The sequence below is a fragment of the Coloeus monedula genome (assembly GCF_965178545.1).
Source record: "Coloeus monedula genome assembly, chromosome: 7".
Taxonomy (NCBI): domain Eukaryota; kingdom Metazoa; phylum Chordata; class Aves; order Passeriformes; family Corvidae; genus Coloeus; species Coloeus monedula.
The window spans coordinates 30,421,411-30,448,931 of NC_138787.1; the positions used below are offsets into that span (position 1 = coordinate 30,421,411).

At 43.8% G+C, this 27,521-nt stretch overlaps 1 protein-coding gene across 4 annotated transcripts in view; it reads left to right on the plus strand.

Annotated features, from left to right (window-relative positions):
* The first annotated feature begins 2,077 nt into the window (after positions 1–2,077).
* Positions 2,078–27,521, plus strand: part of KALRN (kalirin RhoGEF kinase) — a 452,901-nt gene continuing 427,457 nt past the window's right edge. For all 4 annotated transcript variants that reach the window (XM_082284833.1, XM_082284834.1, XM_082284835.1 and 1 more), the window contains exon 1: positions 2,078–2,319. In XM_082284833.1, coding sequence (XP_082140959.1) covers positions 2,247–2,319 — 73 coding nt within the window. In that variant the 5' untranslated portion in view covers positions 2,078–2,246. The remainder of the gene's footprint in view (positions 2,320–27,521) is intronic.

A 27,521-nucleotide genomic window follows, 5' to 3' on the forward strand; every position in this document is an offset into this window, starting at 1 on the left:
CACAGGGGTCTGTAATGGGCTTTGGCAGGCTGGACAGAGCCTTTGTGGTGCTACTTTCTGCAGATAGTTGTGAAATGACCTTTATTAATCCATAAACATAAAAAGATAAATGGCTTCAGTTAAAACCAGCTGGAGGTAGGCATTGGAAATGGCACTACATGAGATATCAGGAGGGAGGGAATGAGGAAACTAAATGCTAGCTGGATCTCTGTAGGATGTTTGCTCTTATTTCTAAGTCCGTGGGTATGACGTATTCTGTTTTAATCACAGTAGTAAACGGTAAGGTCAGAGGAAATATGACTGGGACCTCTGTGCTCATCCTGCCTGGTCAATACTATTTAGACAGTTAAATTTATGCAGGGAAATTTTCAGTCTTTTTATCAAGTGCAATATACATCCAAATCCAGCCTTCCCTTATGTTCTATTGAGAAGAGATCAGGTGGAGGAAACCCATGCTCCTCTTGCATCTAAAATAATCTGGGCTGAAACAGAAAAGGTTCTGCCAGCCTCAACTGCTAAACTACCTACGGATTGAGAACTGATGCAGACAGTGTCACTTACAACCAGTTGGCTCTGACACTTCTGCTAGCCAGAGTATTTTCTTCCTTAAGATGCATGAGACAGATACCTCTTTTGAAGCTCCAGTGCATCCCTCTGTGCTGACCAGGATTTTGGAGAGGTTTTCTCCTCAAGTCCCTTAAACATCAGATATTTTCAATGGCAAATGAGTGATGATTAGGCATTCCCCCTACAGGATAAAGACACAGAGGCCACAGGGATGTCCTGGCTAAAAGACTTCTTGAGAGTGATGGATGGAATTTTGCAGCAAGGATGGGTTATATCCAGGGGTAATACAGCCAGAGGGGTCATCACACCAACAGTTGCTTTTTCTTTCTAATGGTAGAGGAAGCAAAGATGAACAACTGTGAAGTGTGAGAGTAACATTCCTGTTTTACAATGGTAGTTTGAATAGGTGAAAAAGCAACATTTCTCCTTAAGCTCATTTTAGAGCTGTTATGCGATTATAGAAGAATGAGGAGCTGGGGCAACTTCAAATACGTGAACAGGAGAAGAAAGTGCCCAAATGGCAAACATCTGTCTTGGTCTATCTCTGCCTGTCTGTGCTTTTAGTCTTGATAGCTAGGCTCAGGGAAGAACATTTAACTCAGCGGCTAACAAAGTACAAACAAGTATTCCTCACAGCACTCCTTTTGAAGCAGCAATTATTGTCCCAAATCACAAATATTGGAGCTACAGCAGAGAAATCAAAATCATTTAGCGAGCAGAATCAATGTCTGAGCTGGGACCAAGATCCTGGCTTTCCAAACTCCTTTTTGGCTCTCTAGTCACCGAGGACTGTAAAGAATAAAATATGAAGGCATACCTGCAACAACATGCACTTTCGCTGATCGTTTCCAAAGGAATCGTTCCCCAGAGCTCCTGAACATAAAAAACCCCTAACCCCTCTTCCCCACCCCAAAACAAAGAATATTTTTTTGTGTCCGTGTAACCACATCAGCGTTCACTTTCGCTCCCCGAGTACCTGCCCAGCTGACAGCCGAGCGCCGCGCCGTGCCGTGCCGTGCCGTGCCCCCGCGGCTCTTCATCAGAGGGGAGACATGGCAGCGGTGCAGCTCGGGGATCCACAGCCACACGGCTGCGGAGCGCACAGGGGTAGGGAATAAAAAAAAAAAATCCCTCCCGTCCCCGCGGGGCGTCTGTGCCCGCACCTGTGCCCGGCCCGCCCCGCCCGGAGCGGCCGCGCCCCGCAGAGGGGCTGCCCCGGCGGCGGGGGGCGCCGCAGCCTCCCCGGCCGGCCCCGGCCTGGCTCAGGAAGTGCCGGCAGGGAAGCGGCGGGGGCGGCCGCCGGGGGCCGGGCCGGGCTGTCAGCGCGGCGAGGGGCAGCGGCGGCGGCGGGGGGAGTGGAGCGGAGCAGGTCGGAACAATAGCGGGTGGAGGGGAGGGGGCCGGCGGCGGCGCGGCTCGGCACCGGCACCCCGCCCCGGCCGCACCGCCCAGCGCAGCCCGGGGGCAGCGCAGCCCAGCCCCGGGGCAGCCGCCCCGCAGGCACCGCGGAAGGGATGATCCGAGCGGCGCTCGGTTGGGCTCGCAGCTGAACGCGCCTCCATCCCTCCCTCCCTCCTCTTCTCCCTCCCTCTTTTTCTCTCTCTCTCTCTCGGCTCTCCTCCTCCCTAACTCACTGGATATTACCAGCCGCCGGGCTCGCCGCTGCCTCTCCCCCAGCCATGAATCCCGCCGAAGGGGCGGCGGAGGAAGGCGCTGTCCCTGACTCCGAGGTGGATGCTTTCTTCCGAACAGGTAGGAGAGCCGCGGGGAAGGGGCCAGGGCAGCGCCGGGCCCTTGCCTCCGCCGCGGGATGCGGGGCTGGCGGCTGCGGCGCCGGCACCGCCAGCAGCGGAGCCGCGGGGAGGGAAGAAGAGGGGATGGAGGGGGTCCCCGCCTGCCTCCTCGCTTTGTCCGCCGCAGCCCCTCCGTGCGCCCGTGCCCCCGTCGCCCCTCCCGCCCCCGGGAGGATGCTACCGCGGGGCTGCGCTCCCACCGCCTCGGGAGAAGACCGGCCAGGCCCCCGCCCCAAGCATGCACAAAAGCCCCGCGGGGATGCTCGGGGAAAGCTGCCGCGTTGCCACCCCCGCGGGAAGCAGCTCCGGCTGGGCCCCGCCGGGCCCCCGCCCCGGGCGGCGGCGGCCACCCGGGTACCGGCTGGTATTTGCGAGCGGAGCTGGCTGCCTGCCCCGCCTGCCCCGCTCCAGCCGGGCGAAGCGCCGGGCGCTACCCCTGCCGCCCTCGGGTGGGCAGTGACTGAGTGCAGAGGCGCCCTGGGCAGCCCCGCTGCCGGCCGGGGATGCTGACCTCGCGGAGACGGGCTCGCTAAGTAGCTCAGGGCTGGGCGAGAGCCCGGTGTTTCACTCTCCCGATTCAGAGGATGCTGAAGTGCAGCCAAAGTGTAGCTGGACAACAGCAGAGCGTAGAGGGCCTTTGCTAATGAAGCAGTGGTTAATTAAATGTTGTGGGCAATAGGTACGTGCTGGGGTCCCCACTGCATCATCACCCGTTTGTGAGGTGGTGTTTGTGTGGGAGCCCCCAGCTCTGAAACATGGCTTTGCACAGGATGAGCATCTCAGCTGAAGCAACTTGTGGTCTGCATGACACACCCCCCTTCTCCCTCACTCCCTCCCCCGTCAAAATCTTAAGAAAGTTTTATAATATTCTTGGTAGATTATTGTAAAGGATTAAGTACTTGTTTCATAAGGGGATTGACCCTTTTGGGATAGGACTGACACTTACTGCTACAGCTGTTTGTCAAGACTGTTTTTCAGCTGTTTTCTTCTTCAACCTGCTCATTAGCTACACACAATGCTTTGAGCTCCAGTTACAAAAAAGCAATTATGTAATCACCAAAACTTTAAAGAAGTAAAATCCTGAAGGCCTGCAGCAGCTCCCTGCTATGGTAGACTGCACCCCATTTATGTGAAAACCCTTTGATCTAGAGGATAAGTATGATAAAGTCTGGCTGTGTGTATTTTATAATCCACAAGTCATTAAGCCATAGGATAATTGCCTGTTGATAGCCTACCTGGTTACAAGATAATTTCCTAAGTCTTAACAATGACAGATTTGTTAGAAAAAAGAAAAGAAAAATAGCCCACCAATTTTCCTTTTAAAAGAAACGTGCTAATTAAGGTTCCCCCCTACTTTTTCGCTCTCTCCCCTCCTTCACCCAAAGCTGAATCATTTCTCTGTGACACTGCCTTCTCAATGTAAGCATGTTAGCAGAATTGAATTTGGAGAGAGTTAAATCTGTCTAGCTTATATAAAAAAGTATTCTTAAATGAGGGAAAAGCACAGGGAGCCATGTAGCTAGACATTTCTCCCAAGCTGCTCCCTTCACCTGAAATTTCACCTGTAGATCCATAAATACTCTTGTAACCTGCATTATACATTTAGCCCTGAGATTTCAGAGTGTCTCCTAACACTTCTGCTTCTTGAGGAAACAAAATCACAGCAACCTCAGCTTAGGAGAGGTGCCTGGGTCCTACCCGTGCACTGAAGCATGTATGCATAGGCCATCCCTGATGGTTGTTTGCTTCACCTTAAGCTTCATCAAAGAAGATGGCAAAATTCTTGTTTCTGCACCATTACATTGCATTTTGTGTCCAAAAAGATGATGTGGAAAAAACTCCCCCAGACTATTAGTAATTAATTTTGGCTGTCTGCTGTTAGAGTGGCCTGGCAACATCCCTGAGAAATGGGGAAAGCACAAGCACAGGTATGACTTGTGTGAAATGACACTGTTGGTTCTCTGTGTTGTTTGGGGCCCCTTCACTTGTGGGGTTTGCACACTGCTGTTGTGCCTGTGCGAAGTTGGGTTTAATGGGTGGTGGAGAGAACAGCTGATGTGGGGCTTGGGAGGACAATCGTAGCCAGGACACAACTGACTCCCACACCTCTCCAGCTGACAATGGCAATCCTGTCTGAGTAAGGACTGTGAGATGGGGTCTGATTTGTAATAGCTACAGAGACCTGCATTGACTTAGCATTCTTTTTCCCTTGATACTAGATTTTTTCTTTTATACCTTGTCCTGACTTGTGTTCTTGATTTGTAAAGCATAACCATTGTCTTAAATGCTCACATCAAATAAAAAAATGGATCTATATGGTTTAAAGATTAGCTGCTCTAATAACTCAAGTGTATACAAAGCAGCCTAAACTCTTCCCAAATTCACTGTTACCATATGGAAAAGCATGAAGTCATCATTCTCTGTTTAAAAAAACCAGAGTTGAAACAGCTAAACCTCTCTCAGAGGTTTTTAGCAACCAGCTGGGCTTTGCACTGAGCCACGAGGATCGATAGGCTGCTCCCTGGTACCGGCAGAGGAGGCTGATGCTGAGAGTGGCGCCGCTCTCAGAGCAGCTCCCCAAGCCAGCACCCAAACACTCGAGGTACCCATTCCTTATCAGCGGAGACACCTGAGATAGCAGGTTTCTGAGCTGGACCTGGAAAGGCAAACTGAAGATACTAACTTGAAGTAATAAAGGAAGGTCTGTTCTGCTGCTTATACCGATGAGAACTAGGAATGACTTTTAAGAAAAGGGTGGATTTAACAACGGTGTAGTTGATGCTGGCAGTCAGTTAAAACCTCCCTGGAGTCAGGCAGGAAAGGGACTATTCTAATTTTCACCATCAGATATATGCAGTAAGAAATTCAAGAATTCTCTTTTAGAGATTCAATCCCATGTAATTTGGATAAATATTAACAGACAGAGGGACACAAAGGGCAGAAATTACTATTGCTGTCTTCAGCTCTGATTTCTAGGATAACACCATCTGCTGAATTGTAGCAGCAATTTCTGCATGATGTCTGTCGCTTCTGTTGAGTAAAAAACTGAATCTATGCCTAGGTACACCTTACCAAGTTTCTTATGTCTGTTTTTTTGACAGGTAAAATATGACCAGGTTCTCTGGAACTCATAATAGTCTGTATTAAATGTGTACTGAAACTTTTGTATTGCATGGAATTGAATCCAAATAATTACAGTTTCAAACATAAAGTAAGTCACTTTGCAAAGTGTGCAAATAAGAGATATCATATGAATGCAGACACAGAGAGAAAGCTTTAGCTTCCTGCTTAAGCTGCAGTGTGTTTTGGATACAGGGGTGAAACACATAAGAAAATTCTTTACTAAAAATTTAAATATTTATAGAGGTCAGTGACAGAACAATTTAGCAAACTACCAATTACTAGTAAAAGAAGTCATCAATATTTCTTATGCTCTAGCAGGTACTGTTTTATTTTCTAATTTATTTTTCTGGCACTTAAGTATAACATTGATTATGTCTGATATAAAGGTGCTGACTTTGTCATTGATACTTCCTGTGAGTGAGTTGGAAATTGACGTTCCATCTTCTTTGGATGCGATGAATTATTCTGTTTGCTCTCTGCTTTTCAGCCAACTGTACTTCTAGTGTTGTTCATTTGTGCACGAGTGACTGGCAGTTCTGCTATTAAATACCTTTAAAATGATTGGCTTTGGCCAGGCTGTTTGATCAAAAGATGTGCTTGAAATGATGTCAGCAGAGAAGTGCTCCTCGAGGGTGATGGACTCATGTGTCTCCTCGCAGAGCAGGTAAATTGATTCAATGGAGTTGTCACTAGGAGTGAGGTGTGCGTGTGATGCCTGGCTTCCTTACTTTGAGACTTTATAATTCATAAGGCCTGGTCTGCTAATGTGTACTGATAAAGGAGGCTCTGTTGTCAGGTCTGTCCTACTGTTTGGAAAGCTCTTGTGTTCTTTGATGCTTTTAATCAAAATCTGTACCACTCTCCCAAGGCTTTGACCTCTGACCCTGTGAGGAATATGAATTTTGTTGTTTTCTTTCTTTAGTGTCTAATGTAGGTGGTTTTTATTTTTTCATGTGACTGACATGGGGGAGGAGCACAGTTGTTTCCCTACAGGTGGGCACCCAGGTTTCCCCCAAGCCTCCACAGTACATGGGGAAGGCTGTGTAGCTCTGCCCCGTGGTTGTCCCATCTCCTCCACCTTGGGACTCTCTGAGGCAGATCTGCTAGTTCAGGAATTTTCATGTGGACATGGGAAAGGACATATAGATGAATCAAGAGGTCTTGGTGGGAATGACTGTCCTCCAGCCCTTCTTGCCATGCAGTTGCTGCTGAGAAATGGGGCAGAAACGGCTGGATTCTGGGGTCTTGTGACAAAGGAGAAGGATCTCTTTTTGCCTGATGATGGAAGGAAGCAATTTAATGAGTGATTTATGTTCAGAAGAGCATTTCTTTCCCATACTACTTTCTTGCTTCTCACTCAGAAGTATGTACAGGGCAACAGGGATGATATCTTATTTACAATGTGTTTATTCTGGATGAGATTGCATTGTGTTATAGGCCAGTAGGAAGATACTTATTCTATTTGATATTAATTCAATTAATGCTGAACTTACTTTCAGAGGAAGGGGCCTTTCACACCCAGCTTCTGTTCAGAGCTCATCTGTACTGAAGTTCACAATCCTTGATTTCCAGGTCAAGGTGCAATAGGGAACATAAGCTAAAAACACAGACATTTGTAAAGGGCACTGTAATAAGGCTTGATAAGGCACCTACAGAAGTTATGTGAGGGAACCTGTTGCCTACACTGTGGTTTTGGGTCGAAACTCTGAAAGAAGTGTAATCCTGAAGTCATCACAAAAGAGGAACCCTCCTAGTGCTTGTGTAGACCGTTTTACCTGTGGACTTAGATGGCTGTGTGAGTCTTGGAATGGTGAGTGGCATGGATACAAGTGAGTATCTAGCCTGGCTAGGCAAATACAACTATCACTCTTTCCTACCACCTGCCTCCCATACTGTATTTTATCAAGTCATATAATAATAACCTGCTGGGGAAATATGAGGTTTTAAAAATGGGAGCAACTTTGATGAGTTTGGTGGGTTTTCTTTGCTGTAATTTCCAGGCACACCCCCATGTTAAGAGCCTTTTTGGGAGTCCTCTGGCTGCACAGGTGCTCTAGGCCTCTTGAAGGTTGGGAATGAAGTATTCTGTTGTTTCAGCTGCTGTGACCTTATGGTCTCTGGAAAGGCTGATTATGGATGTATAGCAGCTTTATGGCTCCATGGTGGCATGTACCATACAGTACCCAGTGGTATTTTAAGTACTTCATAGTTACATCAAAGAAAATACTTATGGAGTATTAGGCCTTATAAACCCATAGTGCTGTGCCTTTTACAGCTGGAACTTAAAGTCATGAAATGACTTAGAGGTATTTGTGCTTTTGTTTGATTTGGACTGGTGTCCTGCTTTTAATATTTCTTTGGATAAACAACTCCTGTTTTACAGCCTTGCATGGCTCACGCACCCTGTGTTTAACTGAAGGGACTCTGCCACTTGGGGAATTTTGCCTAGAGAATCTGGCAAGAATAACAGCGAATATTCCAATACACATTTTGCAAAAGAGAGCTGGATATGAAAAGAGAAGTCAAATATGATTGTCTGAATGGAGAGCCTTAAAGTGTAAAGGACTGTAAAAGCAGAAGTCATAATATTTTGAATTATTTCTTTCCCACTTGCTTCTAGAATGGATTGTGTTACTGCTGTACAGATCCAGAGAACTTCAGAGGAATTGCTTGGGAGTTTTCACGGATGTAACTGAAAACAGAACTTGGCCCAGGCACTGCAATGGGAAATCTAGGTTTAACTCAGTCACCTGTGTGATATGTGGCCTGCAGTGTGTTGAAATGGGATTTAGAGCATTTTGTGCTAGGAATGGAGTAACATTTCAGCAAAATAGCTAAGTTTTCGTGTCGTATTTCATATTTGGTTCAGAACGATCCTTGTATTTGAATCCAGGTCAAAGACTTTCCTCTGTTTATAAGTCATTGTGAAAGTCATTATTAACCTGTGTGATTACTGTGGATTCACATTAGTTTCAGTTGTTTTTCATTTATTTTATTTTGAACTATTCAGTGAACATATAAGTGATATAAAGTGATATATTGAAACTATGTATGTTCAGTGCTGGAGTGTTAAATATGTAAAACATTTGTTGTAGTTTAAGTAATTTCTGTTACTTAATCAAGGGCTTAGAAGATAATTCTGTTTCTACTTTTAAATATAAATATTCATTTTGTTTGCTCATTTTCTTTAACAAGTTCCCAGAATAAACTGTGGTTTATTGGGTTTTTTTGGTCTCATATCAACGTGTGGCTTTATTACTAAAATCTGTGAGTGCTTTTTGTTTCTTTCAAATTGCACAAAATGAAAACATTCAGGTACATAGGTCTAATTTGTTGCACTTCCACTTCAACGCAACAAATTACCTTTAAAACTAAAAATGAAATTCCTTTTATAATAACCTTAATTATATGAACCAGCATTTCAGTTTCACTGATGGAACAAAACTACCATAATTAGGCACACTGTAGTTTTTAGTGTAGGGTCACATCATGCTTTGCTGAGAATAATAAGAGGAAATGAGCTTCAATTTAACATCTTGGTGACTGGCAGACCAGCTGCTCTGGTCATTTCTTTTAGTGAAGTGGCCTTGGGAAAAAGGATGAATGTATGTTGTTTGTGAGAGAAATTAAATTAACCTTGTTACATAATTAATACCCATATAGAGATGGTGGAATTTTCAGGGTTTTAAAATACTTTTTTTTAGGTGGGGGGAGGGTAGTTTTGGTGTGTGGAATTAGCTGTGCTGAAGTGGTAGTAGACATGCCTTATCTTTAAAATAATAATAATAGAAACATACCAAGGAAAGATTTGACTCCAAGATGTTGCTCTCTTCTTTTTTTTTTTTTTTTTGCCAGGTGACTGCTTGGTGAAGCAGTAAAGGCAGCAGGTCAGGCGTGCTCCAGTGCAACTGCAATAGAAAGGGTAGTAGTCGGCCCGGGTTGGTTTGTTACCTGAAATCAGAAAATATCTATATCTGTATCTCTCACTGTATATAAATATATCTCCAAAAGCTCTTACTATAGGTTTCCCGGTAATATCAGTGCTGCTGGCATGGTTCCTGGCTCCTGGAGCGTACCCTGGTGCTCCTGCTGTTTTAGTGGCAACTGGCAGCCTACTTTGGGAGCAGCATCGTCAGCTGGAAACAATAGTGTCTGATTCTTGTTTGTCAGCAGGGACAATACCCCGCTGATGGGCTGCAGCGGAGGAGAGGGGGCTTCCTTTGTATGGCAGTGCGGGCATGGCAGATGGCTAATTGGACATGATAAACCACGGGGGCAATGGGGAGAAAAAGGAGATCTGCAGGGATTAGCAGCTTGTATCTCCCACACTACAGAAAAAATGTATTTTAAAGATGTTATCAACTTTAGTGCTTTGCCATGAATATATCATCCAGTAATGAAGAAGGAGGACATCCTAATTGAAGTCTTTCCTCGGTTGATGTGAGGTCCACTTTATTAGCTGGGAACAAATCCTGTTACTGTATGGGAAGGTAGGTGAATGCATGGCCCCCAGAGGCGCTGGCATGGCACTTAGGAAAATTAGCAGTGCATATTTTTCACTGGTCTTGTAAGTGAATGTCGGACCGTTGTGCCAAACAGCATCCAAGCTGAACACAAAGAGCTTTGCCAGCTGTGTTTGTCATGAGTGGAAAGTTGCAATCCTACCATAGCTTGACTTGATAAGAAGAGGTGTTCCTCAGTGTTGGAGCACTGAAAAGCTAAGCTGATTATCAAAGATGGAATTGATTTATTTAAATGTATTTTCTTGGTCTTATGAAGCCAAAGCCTGAGACCCTTGCACAAACAAACTTTTGCTTATTTAAAACAGTTTAGTGAAAAACAGAATTAAATCCTCGAGGTTCGGCCCATAAAAATTATCAGAGGAGCTGGACACCTGTCCTATGAGGCAAGGCTGAGAGCTGGCGTTCTTCAGCCTGGAGAAGGCTCAGAAAAGGATCAGTTGCAATAAGACAAGAGGCATCATTTTTAAAGTAAGAGGGAGTAGGTTCAGAGTAGAGATAAGGAAGAAATTTTTATGATGAGGATGATGAAACCCTTGAACCGTTTGCCCAGAGAAGTTGTGGGTGCTCCATCCCTGGAAGCCTGGACTCTGAGTAACCTGAGGCAGTGGAAGATGTCTCTACTTGTGGCAGGGGTGTTGAACTAGATGACCTTTAAAGGGCCCTTTCAATCCAAACTGTTCTATGCTCCTAAGGTATCCCAGGTAGTTTTTGGTATGAGATGTGTAGGCTTAGCTGATGGCTTCAGCAGCTTCAAGCTGTGGGCTGTGAGCCCAAAATTGTGTCCACAGCGTGGTAGCAGAAATCAAAATTCATTCTGATAAGTTGGATTAACTTCAGTTCCTTTTTTCCTCTCCCTCCCCCCCCCATCCTCCCAACCAGTTAAACAGCAAGAGAAGGCACATCACAACTTTGGGAGTAACTCCACAGAGGAGCTTTAAGAAGTAAGGCTGAAAGGGAGGGGGGGTCATAAGCACTGGTGGCTGCTGCAGTGAGCAGCAGTCAAGTCATTCATTGCTGGCTGTAATTCCCTATTCTGTAAAATGGTATCAAGTGCCCAGAATACTTTGCTATTTTAGTGTCTCCCATAATAATAATGTTATGCCATATAACAGATACATTTAAATTGTAGTAAAAATAAATCTGCAAGAGGTTAAAAATAATAGCTAGCAAGAAACATGCAGTTCTCTGTAGAAGCAGATTTACTTTCTGTGGAAATATCTGGACTGTGTTTCTCTTCCACTGTTTACCACTGCCTTTTCCCACGGGACAAGTGTAGTGGAGACTCCAGATGAAAACTTTCAGGGAGTTGCCTTTGGTTTTCAGCAGGCCATTCAAGTGCTGTACCTGTCAGTCTGCACAGCTTTTGAAGCTCTAGGTGCTTGAGAATATTAAAAAAATTGTGAGTGAATGCAATAAAACTTCCAGTTCGACTGTCCTCCTATAGGACCTACGATATTGTCATAATGCAATGATGGTTCTCTACCAGGCCTTATTATTTGTATTGCTGTTTCAGCCACTGATTAGTTCCTTCTGAAGCAGATGCTGTGGGAACACTGAACAAAAAGATGATCCTTTCCATTGAGAGCTTATGATAAAAGCTGTCAAGTGGACTGTGAATTCATTTAACCAAAGATTCATGTTTTGCTTTTGTTTTTAAACATGTCTGAAGGACAAGCCTGAGGAATTATGGAGTCAAGCACTGGGTGCAGAGCAGAAGAAATGGCTGAGAATAAGGTACAAGCAGAAGATCGGGAAGAAATGAGAAAATTGTAGGGAAAGCATGGAAGAATGCTGTAAAGTTACCTAAGAGAGCGCTTCAGAACTGTAGGGCACTTGGCTGAGAAAGGCGTCACAGCCTGCATCCTCTGGGGAAGGGAAGCAGATAATGTCTGCTTCCCTGTGGGGAAGGTCAGAAGCCAGAGGAAATCACAGGAATGAGACAATAAGAGGTTTGATTGGAGTTGTTGCTTTTGGGATAGAAAGCCAAAGGTAGGTTTTCTGACACTAGAGAATAGAATGGAAATATTGCCTGGGTACATGGTGAAAGGAAGGAACAGGTAAAGCCTGTGCATGTTCCATGCTCAAACTGGGTAAGACAGCTGTAAGCGCTATGACAAAGCAGAGGAAAAATAGCAAGGTTTTCTCTTCTAGATGTCCCTCACCATTGAAGACTGTTATTATCACACTGTAGTCTTTTAATAGTGGTGCACCAGATGCCTGCCTTGCTTTGATGCTGTGAAGAGAAGGCATTTCCATATGAAGTGAAGACACAGAGCCAAAATCCTTGTGTGTTCTGCTTCATGTTTAATGCCTCTTGTTCACAGAAATATGTCATGGAGAGCCGACCTCCTTGGATCTGACTGCCACTCTGTTCGCAGCAATTTAACTTTCCTGCTCTGCTTTTCTGTGCCGAGGCAGAGAGTTCTGGAGTGGTGCTAATTGAGTCAGTCTGAAGCATTCAGATAAATTTAGTCCGAAGGAGAAAGTCAGGCCTACCGGCTAAATGGTAATGATCTTGTGAGCTTCGAGGAGTTAGATCTAAGGTGTGCGAATCTCCTGTTAACAGCTTGCTCCTATTCAACTCAGTCTTGCTCAAAAGTTAGCTGGAGTGTTAAATAGGTCACCTATCTCTTACAGATTCCTGCTAGTCTGTAATCTGTCTGCTGCTTCAGTTTATTTATCAAATCCCTAATGAGATGGTCTTGAACTCTTTGAGCTAGGAAAAAGTTTTTAACAGTGTTTTGGTTTAAAACACCTCTGATGCTAAAACTGGAGGGGAAACCCTGTTGGTTGGATGAGTTTAAATCAATTGAAACTGATCCATGTGGTAATGGGAGTTTGTAAAAATGACACTTACCAGCATATAAGTCTTTATAATAGGAAAAGATGATTTTTTTTTTTTTTTTTTTTTTTTTTTTTTTTACAGCAGATTGTCTTCATCATTGAGCCATGCAGTAGGGTGGTACTGTCACCTTGGACCTGGTTCATGCTATTGGGATTGATTTCAGTGTTTGTTCCAGCTTCAGCTCCATCCTGATGTTTCAGCCTGGGGGCCTTATGATGCTCATTTGCAGTAGTTCAAACCCAATGACTGATAGGTTCTTTCTCGGGTAGACAAAGGGAAAGTTTCTACAGCATCCACCTCCAAAATCAAGAAGTGCTTGCTGTACATCAGGGTGAACAATAATTTCTTTGCTTGGCTCAGCCATCCTCAGCTCCTCTTGGTGTGCAGTGGTAATGGAGATAACAGTAATTAGAAAAAATACACAGAATTAGTACAGCATTTCAGAACACTCTTAAATTTTGCAGTCTTTGTATAAAATAGGGAAGTCTCATCTACAAAAAGGGGAAAATCATGCACAAAGCTGTAGTAAGTGGTTTTCTTTAGGTTGTATGGACTTGGTGCCCATGTACTTGAGAAACCCATGTCCTGGTGGTAGAGCAAACCCTGACAAAGCACTTAATGGCTTCACCTTCTGTTGGCAGGGCATGGGCCATGAAAAGCACACCAATCCCTTTTTACTGTAGGATTTTCAAAAGTTATGCTGAAGTGAGAAGTGAAATCAGAAATATATGCAAACTCTTGTCTGTTCTTAAATGACTTAGTATGGGTGCCTATGTATGGATACAGGTGTCCTACTTCAGACAGGTTGTACTTCTTGGCCTTAGCTGGAAATGAGATTAACACACCTTGCCTATGTCCACACCAAGAAGTCAAATGGTTTTAAGATTTTTATTACACTTGACCCTATTTTTAAATATATGTAGGTCAGAGCCACAGCTGGTATAAAAAATGGCCCAATGCCAGTGACAGCAGAAGAGCTACAGTAATTGACACAGGCAGAAATTTTGGCCCACGTTCGGCTGACAGACTTGTGTGGGGATAGGGCCAAAGAAGACTGGTAGCAGAGTAAGGATATTTCCAATTCAATGTGTTAATACTTCCACATGATTTTTCTCATCACTGTGGTGCCCAAACACTGACAAAAGAAGGCACTTGGGCTCTGGGTCCGTTCTGCTCACTGCTTGGTAAGGTCCATGTGCCTTTTTGGTAATCAGCATGCTGCTGTGAAAGTTACATCTACTAAATACTAAATGTAAGAGAGGTTTAATGACATGCTATTACAAAATTCCACCTACCTAAGAATACTTTGCTTTCCAGCCCAGGTTTGCTAATGTATTCCATATTTCACAGAGATCTCTCCATGAATAGAGTGCTGTCAGGAGCCATTTACAGCTCTGATCCTACTTTGTTGTTGTTTACAAGTGCCAGGTTCCTTTTTGCTGCAGTCAGCTGCCCTACCATGAAGTTTATATTGTGGATGTCTCTCATGAGCATGTTAGTTACTTGTGGCATGGGATGTTACCTCCTGACTGGTTCTATACAGCTGAGTTTAATAGAGCTATAACCATAGTATATGATTTCCTTTTCTTGGTCTCATTTTTCCTTGTCATTTTCCTCTTGGACTATATCTAGCAAATGTAGAACCTGTGTGTTGCTATTCCAAATGTTTGCTTAACGTGGCGTCGTCTGGGGTAGAATAAATACCTGTGGCCTGTCAATCACTGATTGATTGCACATCCCACCTATGTTTGCCCAGTAACATTCTCCATGGAACATGTGAATAAGACAACTGCAGAGACTTCTAATTAGGTGCTACTCCAAAGAGTAATTTTCACACTGACAAACAGAAAGTCACGTTGCATCTTCCTTTGGGAATCTATAGACAAAGGAAAGTTTCCTCTTTGGAATTTAGCTTTAGAGACAGAAGCTGTGGGAGGTGTAGCACAGGCCGTGATCACCAGTCTGAGGCCTGTAGAGATTCATGTGGGAGCTCTCTTCCCCCTGTAAATGCCTGTGGTGTGTTGACCTTGGCCGGTGCCCATCAAGCCACTCTGTCGCTCTCTTCTTCAGGCCAGGGGGGAAGAAAATAAGATGGAGAAAAAACCCTTGTGGATCAAGATAAAGGCAGGTTGATAAAGAAAAAGCAAAGGTTGCACACAGAAGCAAAGGAAAACGAAATATTTTAATGTCTACTTCGCATGAGCAGGCAATGTACCACCAATTCCAGGGAAGCAGGGCTTCGGTGTGTGTAATGGTTGCTCCAGAAGGCAAGGGTCATAAATAACAAATGACCCCCTTTCTTCCTTCTTTCTCTTAGCTTTTATGCTAAGCAGACATCATACAGTATGGAATATCCCTTTGGTTTTATTTGGGTCAGCTGTCCTGGCTGTGTCCCTTCTCAAGCCTACTGGTAAGGGAGGGAATGTGGGAGAGATGGTGGTGGTGCTGTGAGCTCTGCTCAGCAGTAGCCAAAACACTGGTGTGTTATCAACACCTTTCTAGCTACCAGTGCAAAGCACAGCACTGTGAGGGCTGCCATGAGCTGGCAGCATGCCCAGGTAGCCAAGGAGGTCGGTGGCATCCTGGCTTGTGTCAGAAATAGCATGGCCAGTGGGACCAGGGAAGTTAATCCCCTGTACTTGACACTAGTGAGGCACCTCTAATCCTGTGTTCAGTTTTGTGTCCCTCATGACAAGAAGTATCAAACCCATGCCCTGGCTTGTAGATGTCCCCAATCCAAATAGGCCTCCAATTAGTTCTACTGAAGGAAGGAGAGAGTGCTATCACTCCTTTTTGAGAGACTCTGTCATTCCTTTTCCTCTTGTCCTGCTCCTGGGATGTGCAGTGACCTCTGTTTGTACACAAATTAGCTGAATGTCAAATGGTCAAGACAGAGACTTTATACAGTTTAAACTGAAAATCTTGAAACTAATAGGATAAATGTGGAGGGGAGACTAAGGGTGCAAGCAGGAAAAAAGGGGGGTTTTGGGGTGTTTTTTTGGTTTTGGGTTTTTGGATTTTTTTGTAAATCTGACATGCAGCTATGTTAGCAGCTGCAGCTAATGACTTCTGGAGAGAGCTCCTCTCCTGGCTCCTTTTTTGCTCTCCAATCTGTATTTTCCCTGTGAACTGTTCCAGGAACTGCATTTAAACCTCCCTAGACATTACTTTTCCTTTTGGTGTGAGGACCCCTTGCAAACAGTGGCTCAGGCAGGAGGCTGAAGCAGTTAGATTCCAGAGGAAACCAACTGTAGCAATCTATTTTTGAAAGGTTATTCTGATGAATTGGATTTTATGACCTGATTTGAACTGGTGTTGAGCACCCATGTGTTACGTTGCTGCAGCCTGGACCACAGGAGTGTCCCCGTGTGCTGTTCTGCCATTCCAATTCTATCTGCTTTCTGTATCAGACAGTACCAAATTATTCTCTCCATTCTTAATCCTGTGTCAGTAGTGGAAAGTTGCAGATCTTTTGCTGAGGAAAATAAAACTTGTTACATTGCAGTTTCTTGGCTGTTCTGTGTGCCCTTCAAGTAGTGGGAGTCGGGGTTTGGGGCTTTTATGAAACATTATTATGCTTATTGTGACTATCTTTAAAAATTATTTAAAAATCTTCTATGACCAAAGATTTTATGCAAGAGTTGACATAAGATGCATCCTTAATTTTGTTACAGAGCTACAGATAAAGGTACTATACTAAGACCTTAAAACATCAAGCATCCAGAACACTCAACTACAGCTGAGAATGAAATTTGAATGAAATTTGAACAACCCTGATCCAGAAAGCCAGGGGCTGTTGCAGAATCAGTCCCTGACGCCTTGTCTGGACAGGTCTTTGCACTGCTCCTCTTAATATCAGTGGCACAGGAGCTTTACAATGCGATTTTGGCGGGCACCAGCCTGGGCTTGTACTTCCTTGTAGGAGGAATTCAGCATGTAGGAGTGAATATAAACCTTGTATTCAGTCCCTTAAAACTGTCTCAGTATTTCTATTGTATAATTCTACACAATATTTCAATTGTGCTGAAGTAACTTGAGTTGATTCTCAATCCAGGAACAAATGGGAAAGCCGTAATGGATGGTATTGATGCTCAAGAAAGGTATTGATGCTCAAAATAGGTATTGATGCTCAAGAAAGCTGTCCAAGTGACACACTTTTACACATGGATAAGTAAATGAATATGTTAATGTGTAAGTTTAGGACTTGTCATGGAGTGTGGAGGTTTTTATCATACTCAAGTCCTGCTGAGACTCTGCTGACAAATGGGAATTTTAGATAGAAAGCCTCCATGGATGAGTAGGTGCTAAGGGCTCTGTGGTTGGCACCCATCTATTTGAGTCCCTAAGTGGCACTTAGATATTAGAAGTTCACTTTTTTTGAAGTTAAGGCTTGAGGTTCATGGTTTTGAAGCTGTTGGTACAAAAAAGGCATTCCCTGTGCAATTTCTGGAAAGGAAGGCTGCATTTCTATGTCTTGCCCATATTCCTCTTGGGGTAGCTATATTCTCTGCTTTTCCACTTTTCTACTCTGTGGTTGTGCTTTGCAGTGCTAGTGTGCATGAGTAGTAGCTGAATTTGACTGCATGAATTGCTGCATTTTCATTCTGAGAGGTGATTTGTATATGTGACTCTTCCATAGGGCTTCAGTGTGAAAATCATATTCTTAGTACCTCTGCTTGTCTTTGCGTAACGTCCCTTGCTTTAGTTAAGGTAAAATAAACACAGTCTCTGGCAGCTGTGTCAGGAACAGCACATACAGACACCATGTCCAGGCACCCCATCCTTCCCGGCTGCTCCCAGAGCCATCCGGGAACACACGGGCTTCCCCTGCGTCACACCCCAGCCTCTGGGCCTAAAGGAAACCTCCTTGGATCTTCAGCTCTTCCTGTCCAGCTGCACATGGGTCCAGCACGTCACCGCTCATTGTTTCAGATGGCAAAGTGCGCCGCGGTCTGCAGCACGAGAGGAACTGGAAAATGTTATTTTACAACAATGTTATTGTTATTAAAGAGCTCAATAAATGGTTAAGTATCATGTGTTGGTCAGACAGAGCTTCCTTACTTATGCTGCTTGATAAGAGACTTACCAAGGTGTGAGAGAACACCTGCTATGAAAAGAAGGGGAAAGGCAGGCATTGATTTTCTCCAGCATCCCAAATCAACGGGTGCTTTTTCTGGTGTTGACTGGAATTGAGTTCCCAATATCTCAGCCCTCTTCTGCTGTTTTGCTTGTCATGTTTTTATAGGGTTAAATTTGGGTGCAGCAGCTGAATTGCAAGCGCTTCTAACAAGAGCTCTTGAGCTTCTGCATCTGTAACTTTCCTGAGGCTCCCTGAGGAAAAGGCTGGCATGCTTTATCTGGCAGACAGCTCAATTGATACTTTGAAGGGTTTACTTTCGTGGTGTCAGTGCATCTAGGTGCAGCCAGAAACATTCATCCTACAGTTGTGGGTATCCCCAAGTTCCATTTACGAGTGGCAGTGTTGCAACAGAAATGTCTCAGCAGTAATGCAGTAAGTGAGCATAAAGCAGTAAGGAGTGCTGCATCCCTGTGAGACAGTCGTATCTTTTTGGGTGGGAACCATAATTTGGATATGGAATCCAGGATTTTAGTTTTATGCATCTCACCTCTTCTGATCTATGCCAGACCAGAAGGTTCCTCAATTACTCTTGTTCATCTTAAATACCAGTTATCCCCTTGCTGTGGAAACAGATCCATTGCAGAACAAGGATTTTTTTGCCTTAGAGTAATCCTAAGAGAAGAGATTGCTGCTGCGAAAAGTAAAGCTCTTGGTGTTCTTGTTCTGTGTTCCCCTTGTCATCATTAAAGCTTCTTGTATTAGCTTGTGAGCAACCCACATCCTTACCAGCTTTCCCTGCTGTTGGAGCCTGCAGTGAGACAGTAATCCTGCATTTACCATCACAGTGTCTTCGCATACAGTGTGATTTTACAAATCTGATATTATGTTTCTCTGCAGGAACAAGAGCAGCAACAAGCCAGCTAAACAGTGGTGTTAGCAGAAGTAAGCAAGTATCATGCCATCTGACAGTGCTGGACAAACAGCAAACTAATTTTCGCCTTGTAATACCAAGGTTGTAGATAAGTTTAGAGGATAATGTAAAATGCTGGAGATGAAGACCCTACTTCTGCTCTGGCCTACTGGATGACATTAGGCAATTAGTGTTGCTCCATGCCTCAGTTTCCCTCTGAGAGTTGGGTAATTGGCTGTGGATAAAAAGCCCTGTAAAATAATAGCCCTTAAAGCAGTGCATATAACAGTTATAAACACAGAACATTGTCATCATCTCCACTCCATAAATGTGAGGAACTGAGGCAGAAAATGGTTTGCCAAAAGCTATTGATGTAGCTGGGGCAAGAGTCCTCATTAGACCTCTGGAGCTGGCAGCTGCCTGCCCAGCCTGCCAACTTCGTGCTGCTCATGGCTCTCCTGCCCCTGCCACCAAGCACCACAGCCTTGGGGGAATGCAGACAACTTTGGTGTGGGGAACAGATTTAGGCCCATTCCTTTCACTGTTCTTGCTGAGTGAATTGGAAAAGTCATAAACAAAATTGTTTTTATCTAGGAAAAAGGTTTTAGAGTTGTCTGCTAAATAGTACAAAGTATATGGGACAGCATTGTCCTAATTAGTTTTCTGTCAAAATTAACAGCCCTTGAGTTCAGTAGGAACAGATTTAGGCCACCGTAGTGTCTTTGAAAAATTCCCAAACTTTTTGAATATGAGTTTGAAGCTTCAACATCATGGAACCTCCTCTAAGCAGAGCTTTACTCTTCATATAAAACATTCCCCCTCCTTAAAAGCCTGCGTCTTAGTGTAATTTGAATCCATCTTATTTTAGGGTATATATTTAGTATCCAGCTGATTTTTTCCCTCTGAAGTTCTTGGATAGCAAGTCCACTAGGAAATCTCAGCATTGCCAAACCATTTTAAGACATTTGGAACTTCAATTACCTGCTGAACTCTTAAAAAGTAATTTGGTAATGAAAGCAGTGAATGCATTCTGCAGTGTTGAAGGATTGCTTACAGAGATAAAATGGTTTTGGCTGTAGGTCAGATAAATACTTTTATGATGAAGCATATGTGGAACCAGTTTTTCTCCTTTTTTTTTTTTTTTTGAATGAATCTGAAGAGTCTAATCCTTCAGAATATCCCCAAACAAATTTTGGATTACTAGACCCTGTGTTCTTAAATGAAGAGAAACATTTATTTTGCACCTAAGGAACATCTTTCATCTTGATATATTTTACAAAGACAAATATGTTCAGTTTTATCCAAACTTCTGTGAAACAACAAAGTGTAATTTCCCATTCTAGAGCTATGTTAGCCAGCAGTAGGACATGATCTGACTCTCAAGTCGGGCTGGTAGCAGAGATTGCTGGAAGATGATATGGGATGACATGTGAAGGTAAGAAACTTGGGGAACAGATTCTTGGAGTCTTGATATGTTTGACATTGACTCAAATGTGATCCTGGTCACAAGTCTGGTGCCTCTTGTGGGGGAACAAAAGAAGGGTGCAAAACTGTTTGTCTCCCATTGTGAGTTGCAGATTATGTTTGCATGGATCTGTTAGGAGTTCTGCCCATGCCTGGGAAGCCAGACAAGGGCTCTGGTGTGTGTAACCACAGCCAGCATAGAGGAAGAGAAAGATCTGAACTGCCTTGCTACCATACAGGTAACATGTGGAGCTTTTCTTGAGGGAGAGAAACTTCTCGACTCTTCTAGTGTGCTTCCATTGCTTCCATTTTAAAATTCACATTTCTGGAGTGTGGTGGCTAAAATAAATACCCACAGAACCCTGGTTTGAGAGGTGATTGAATTACTGTGGGATGCCTGTCTTGGTGTGTGGCTAAGTAGTATTAACAAGTTTATCCTAGTCACCCTAAAATGAGGAATTTAGTTGAAAAATGAAGACCATTAGTACCAGAATTGGAGGGGGGAAGGAGGGGGAGGTTAAACTGCGATAATGGAATCTGAAGCTGAGTTTCGGAGTTTCCTGTGAATCATACTGTAACTTTTTACACTCCATAGTTTATCTAGGACACTGAATGTAGCCTCATTTGCCATTTTTTTTCCTGAACTTACAGCATCTACAGCTGTGGCCAGATGTGCTACTTGGCTTGCAGCTGAGCTGGGTTCAAAGGCTTTGAACCCAAGCCAGACTTAAAGTGCCTGGGCACTGTCCCCACAGCTGGGGGTTGGTGTCTGCAAGCGTAGCTGCACATGTAGTCCTTCTCTAACCTAAATCAGTCAAAATTGTCTGGGTTAAAGAAAACCCTCCATGCTTTTAAATAGAAAGCCAACCTGGATCGTTTTGACACAACCGGGTTAGGGAGCGACTGCACACAGATATAGTGACAGATTGTAGGGGCAGAACCCAGCTCTGCTGCTGCTGAACCCTGAGTGGGACCACAGGCCAAGGAACACTGTTGTGTGAGAGTTCAGGAAGCTGCTCTGACTTTTGTCCTATACAATAGTCTTGTTTGTAGGAAACCATGAAATAGGCTAAGGGAGAGAAATGCAGCTGGTGTTTCCCAGTTTTAGCCTCTGATGGCCACTTTGCAGCCTGATGCCATCTATTGTAGAGGTATGTTCCTGCCCAAGGGCCTGGTAATGGCTGCATTTTCCCCTATAAGCAATTTGGAGCAACTTCAAGATTCTGCTAAACTGTGCTTGCTTTCCTGGGCTGAAAGGAGGCTGCTACCCCTGCAGTATTTTCTGTATAACATCAGTAATTTTCAGATATTTATGCACATGAGTGGCACACATGTAATCTTGACATGAGAGATGCTCTGTGGGTTTTCAGAGTGTTCTAAACATGCTGATAAGAGGCAGATACAGCAAGACTTTCTGCAGAAACTGAATGAAAACATTCAAGATTTTAGTTCACAGAGGATAGTATGAAAATCTCTTGGGCAAGTTTGTAAGCGTGTGGGTGTTTGACATTGGACTTGACAGTGATCTCATTGATTTCTGCTGTGCTCAGACTCAATTACTTTGGTTTAACATCAGTGCATTTGAGAGCAGAGTTAGGCCTGCTGAAAGTATGGATACTTTTTCTCTCGTCTTGGGGAATCTTTTGGCAGTGGTTATGCAGGTCACGTCCACGTGCTGTGACCCGTCTGCACAACAAGCCACCACTCTATCACTTGGCTTTAAACATTTCCGATACCTTCAGCTATGAAAAAGCATTTTCTCACCCTGTCTTCCCTCCCCAGGAGATACAATTCCCTTGTTCCCATAGCACACACACTGGATGCTGTGGTCCAACCCCTCACCAGGGCATTGTGTTCTTGCCATCATGTCCTCTTTCAGTTTCTGGTGGAGACAACAAGAGGAGAATCCTGGTTTTGTGTGTAGATTCATTCAGGAGAGTCGAGCATGCATATAAACAAATGGAGGAAGCCCTGCTTCCACCAACAGTGAGGTGAGTGGTGTATGGTGCTGAGGAGAGATGGCTGGGCCATTGGATAGGGTGTTCCCCAAACGCCAAGGCCTGTGTCATTGACTTCAATGATCCCATCTGGTGCATGTTGCAGGTGTGTTGACAGCTTCATGTCCTGTAGCCCTCAGGCTCATGAGAACCAGAAAGAAAAGACTTTTCCTTGTTGGCAATTACTTCCAAATGTATTCACAGCACAACACAGTGCTTCCTCCAGCTGTCTGAGGCAAAGACTTGACCTCTCCTTGTTTCACCTCTTGTGACATTTACTCATAACAAACAGACCTAGATGTTGCAGTATGTTTTTCTGGGTCACTGAATGCATTGTATGCTTGTCCTTCAAAGGAGAAATACAGTATCTTTCATCACAGCCCATTAGCTTGTTTTTGTTAGTTTTAATTTTGTTGTAGTCTTTTAAACCCAGTCATTTTGGGGCTGTTAGGGGAAGCCATATAAGGTGTTCGGACAATACTCTTGGGCACATGGTGTGACTCTTGGGGGTGGTGCTGTGCAGGGACAGGAGGTGGACTTGATGATCCTTGTGGGTCCCTTCCATCTCAGCTTATTCTGTGGTTCTGTCAATAGGTGTAGTTCATCTGGGGAGAAATGAATTGATTCATACTGGAAGCACACTTCCTTGTGCGCACACTCCTGCAGGGCTCCACCATGAGGCAACAGCCATGAGTCCAATCCAGAGGGTCAGTTCCACTGCCGTGCAACCTCTGAGGGAGTGGGATACAAAATGCCACAACAGACACCAGTGGGGCTGACCTGTCCCAAAACAGACTCTGGCCTCAGGTGGTTGCATTTGGCAAATCTACAATTTCTCCTGTGTTATGAGCATGTGCTCCCAGCCAAGGCACTCTGGTCTCCTGCTTGCTGTGTTATATGTAGAAACAAGTCTACACACAGCCTACAGGCTGTCTTCAGCATTTTGAAAACCTCTGTGCATGAATGGTTTATCTGCACATCTGGAAATGAGCTTGATTGACACAAAAACACAGAGAAAGCTGCATCCCAGATGCTTTTGCTATGATTTGGTTGTGTTTTCTGTGAATACTTGGCATTTGTAGCACTGTCTGGTCTCCTTCAAATCATATACCTGCCTGGAGGCTAGGACTCTGTGAGCTCATGGCTTGTGCTGGAATTGGCTACCTTCAAACTTAAACACTACTTTTCTGCAACAACTGTCTTTTATTTGTAGAATTTCAGTCCAATTTCATGGTATGCAGGCTGTTTCACTTATCATTTTGCATGCTTTTTCCATGCCATCTCTGTGTCCCAGCAGTGCAATGGTCTCCACATAACCTCATCCTAAAAATTTTGGTGGTAACAATAAAAATGTCCATGTTTATTGATAATTTCAGGAGAAATCTCTTCAGCTTTTCTTAAAAAAAAATAAAATCAGATAATTTGACATGTTTGGACAAAACCACTAATAACTGAAAAATTTTGTTGGAAAACTACCCAGAATATTAGAACAGAAATTATTAGCTAGTAAGTACTGTATATTTCCCAACAAAAATATTATTTTCTTTGAAAACATGGGGCACTGATTATTTTTCTGAGTCAAAGACATATTTCATAATGAAAAGAAAGTTTTGCTGAAAACTCCTTGTTCAGCCCTGCTCCTCCAACTAGTTCCTTAAGCACCTCCTAAAAAACCATTCTGTTTGTATCACCAGTAAACTACCATGTTTTAATACTTTCCTTCAAAATGAGATTTGATAGCATATTAACAAACAAACAAACAAGCAGGCAAGCCCGTGACCTGCATGTGCCAGAGTTAATGGAGCTGTCAGCTCTGTTCGTGCCATGGTGATTGATGGGTGCTCTGATGGAGTGGCCTCTTCCCTCTCTTTCTGTCTTGTCTGCATGTTAATTCCTCCACTCACTGAATAACGAGGCACTTTAATACAGTTTTGTCTTAGTTTTGTTTCTGAGTGCTGGCAGGGCTGGGATTATGTCTGTGTTTCTCTGAAGCACCTGTCATGGTTCTGGCCAGGAGGAATTTTACCTGGAGATGAGAATGCCCTTGCTTTATGGGAGCACCAACCAGTAAAACCAGTTGCCATGTTGTATTTCAGTGAATCTGCAGATTTGTTACTAGGCGTAGATGAGGTCCTTATCTTGGAATATATGGGATTGCATAGATGAGCGTGGGTATGCCTGGCATTTTGGAGTGGTTTCAGTGTGACAGAGGTGTGGGTTTGAGGGCATGAGGGGCACACAATGGGCTGTTCGTGGGCTTCTTGCAGGAGTTTCCCCAGGAAGCTTTTGGGGGACGCTCCTGAAAGCAGAGAGCAGACAGACAGATCTGTGCCCATCTTGTCCTTGTGTCTGCTCCTGAGCCAACTTTTGAGGACCAGTGTGGACACAACCAGTGCAGTTGTATGTGGTTCCCTTGTGGATGTGCTGGCTGAGTTATACCTTACATGATGGATTCGCTTGACTTTACACTTTATGTACAGGCACCTGAAGCTCATGTTAACCATCACAAGCAATGTTTCACCATGTGGACGTGATTCCTTGTGGAAAGTTATCCATAAGGGTGATTTATTTCTACCCGTGAACCACATATCTCAAATATACAGATTGCCAGTATTTTGTAGAAAGCTTTAAAACCAAGAGGTCTCAGTGAAGCTTAAATCCTCAAGTGTTTCTGTTGATAGTTTGGAAAACAGTTAACAAAGCTTAAACCATCCCCCCACTACCCCCAAAACAGCTCTGCAGCTTCCTAAAAGGAGGTTGTAGCAAGATGGGGATCAGTCTCTTGTCCTAAGTAACCAGTGATAATAGGACAAGAGGGAATGGTCTCAAGTTGCACCAGGGGATGTTTAGGTTGGATATTACGGAAAATTGGTTGAAGTTTCAACACTGAAAAAGGGTTGTCAAACAGGCTGCCCAGGGAAGTTGTGGAGTTATGCGTAGAGGTATTTAAGACGTGTGGATGTGGCACTTGAGGACGTGGTTTCATGGTGGCCTTGGCAGTGCTGGGGTAATGGTTGGACTTGATTTTGGGGTCTTTTTCAACCTAAATAATTCTATGATTTTAGAATTTCAAGAGCTCAGATCTTTTCCTTGTCACAATGATGGTCCAGATCACTCTTTATTCACTTCTCTGGTACGAGGCAGCATTCTCTGCTGCAATGCACTTCCTGTTTGTCCTACTCGATATTCCTGTCTTTAATATGGGCATTTATGTTAGGGCCAGCTCAGCATGTTAATAAATTTACAAGCCCTTGGTGACATTGTTAGTAAGAATAAATATTTTAAAAGACAAGGGCAGTTTAGAGATCCTGGGTTAGGTGTCTCAATTTAAGCAGGAAAAGTCAATTTATACTCTGAATAGCATGTGCCAAGACTAGAGATTTAACAGTGCGGAAGGAAGGGGGCTTCGGGGAAATCTGCCACCAGTGAATATGGGATTGTTTCAAACACTGCAAAAGACCTTAAGATGTTTGGATCAACTACTGCTGTGTGATCACAGTGTGTGAGGAGGGTATATGAGAAGCAGGAAAGCCAAGATTCTCACTAACAAAATATAGTTCCCCACATGCTTTTATACTGTTTCAAAAAAAAATTATTTTGGGAGTCTGGTGGGTGAAAGTGGTCCCAGGGCTGCTGTCTTGTGTAGGATACTTGGAAATCAGTAGACCTTAGGGGTAAGTAATTCTTTCAAGATTGCAAATACCCTCTCCCTCCTATTTGCTTCAAAGATAAGTCTTGGAATAAAAGAAAATTCCCTGTTTCTGTTGACAAATATTGCAGAATATAGCTATGTAGTGTATGTGTGGGAAAGCACCAATTTACCATGTAGCTGCAGTCAATGTTCATGCTATTTGGAAGTCAAAAAGTATCACAGTTCCAGAAGGACAACAGAGCTGCGGTTTGCAAGCTCTGCTTGCTCCTGCTCTTGTGCAGTATTTATCCACCAAACTGTGCAGAGGGCTGTTAGCCACCAAGGTGCTTGGAGATTTATCTCCCAGGCTGGCTTTGTTTCACTAAGGGGTATGGAGCTTTCATCCCTTCATCAAGCTACTCTGGAGAGGTTTAGTGTTGTGAGAATGCCAGTGCATGGTACAGCTGTCATAGTCCTGCTGCTCGAGCAGAAAGTTATGGCAAGAAAAGACAGATAGATGTGGTGGTGGGTTATGAGACTGACAGATTTGCTGTCATGTCTCATAGCAGTTTAGGTGAGATAAAGCTGTTCTTTATTTATTTTATTTTGTCATAGAGTGCAAAACTTGAGCAGAAATAAGGGATATTTAACAAGTAAAAGGAGCCTAATTTTCCTATGGGTGTAAATGTGGAATTTCTCTACTGACTAGAGATGATTAAAAAAACCATCTCAGCTAAGTGATTCAGAGGAAGCAGACAAGGTACAAGGCAGTAACAAGCACAACCTCCAGCATTCTGGGGACAGAGTCCCAACCCTCATTGAGACAATGTGAGCAGTGCTCACCTGCAATAGGTTATCACAACTTTATTGAAATTATTTTCATGTGTGAATTGTTGTCATCCTTCCAGCAGCTGTCAAAACCCTCCCTTGGGTATCTTCTCAGAGTGCTCTGATCCTGACGCAGGAGGCCACTCGAGCCTGGGCCCCCTGAGAGGTTGCTGCTCATGGCTGATCACACGGGAAGATGTGCTACACCACATGAAAATGAAGCAATTAGGGAAAAACCTGGAAACTGGGTTTAAAGCCAAGATTTTTAATAGTTATTACTGACTTACTAAATATTCTGGCCCCTGCTGGTAGTTCCTGAAAAGGAGTTTAGAAACTGGGGCTAGTCCATGCTGTTAGTATTTGTTAGTATTTATGTTTTGAGACCATATATGTGACTATTTGTGTCAGAAGCTGTTGCCTTAAGCCAGCCAAGTAGTGAAATAAAGGTCAGCCGGTCTCCTTCTCCTTCTTTGTGCCTTCACAGTAGGTCTGCATGCCCATAACCTGTCCACTGAATGTGATTTAGGATGTCTAAGAGGAAAAGGATATTTTCCTGTATATATGAGTGTATTTCTGTCTCTGAAGTAAAATGTGAAGAATTAAAAGGAAAAAATCCATTCATTATGTAATTTCCTCCCCCACTTTACTGTATTTCCTTTGAAAAATGTAATCCCTATGACACTTGGATGTTCCAGTGAATTTGTTTTAAAAAAATCTTACAGGTGATTCCAAATACTTATTACTTCCTTAGTGGAAAATC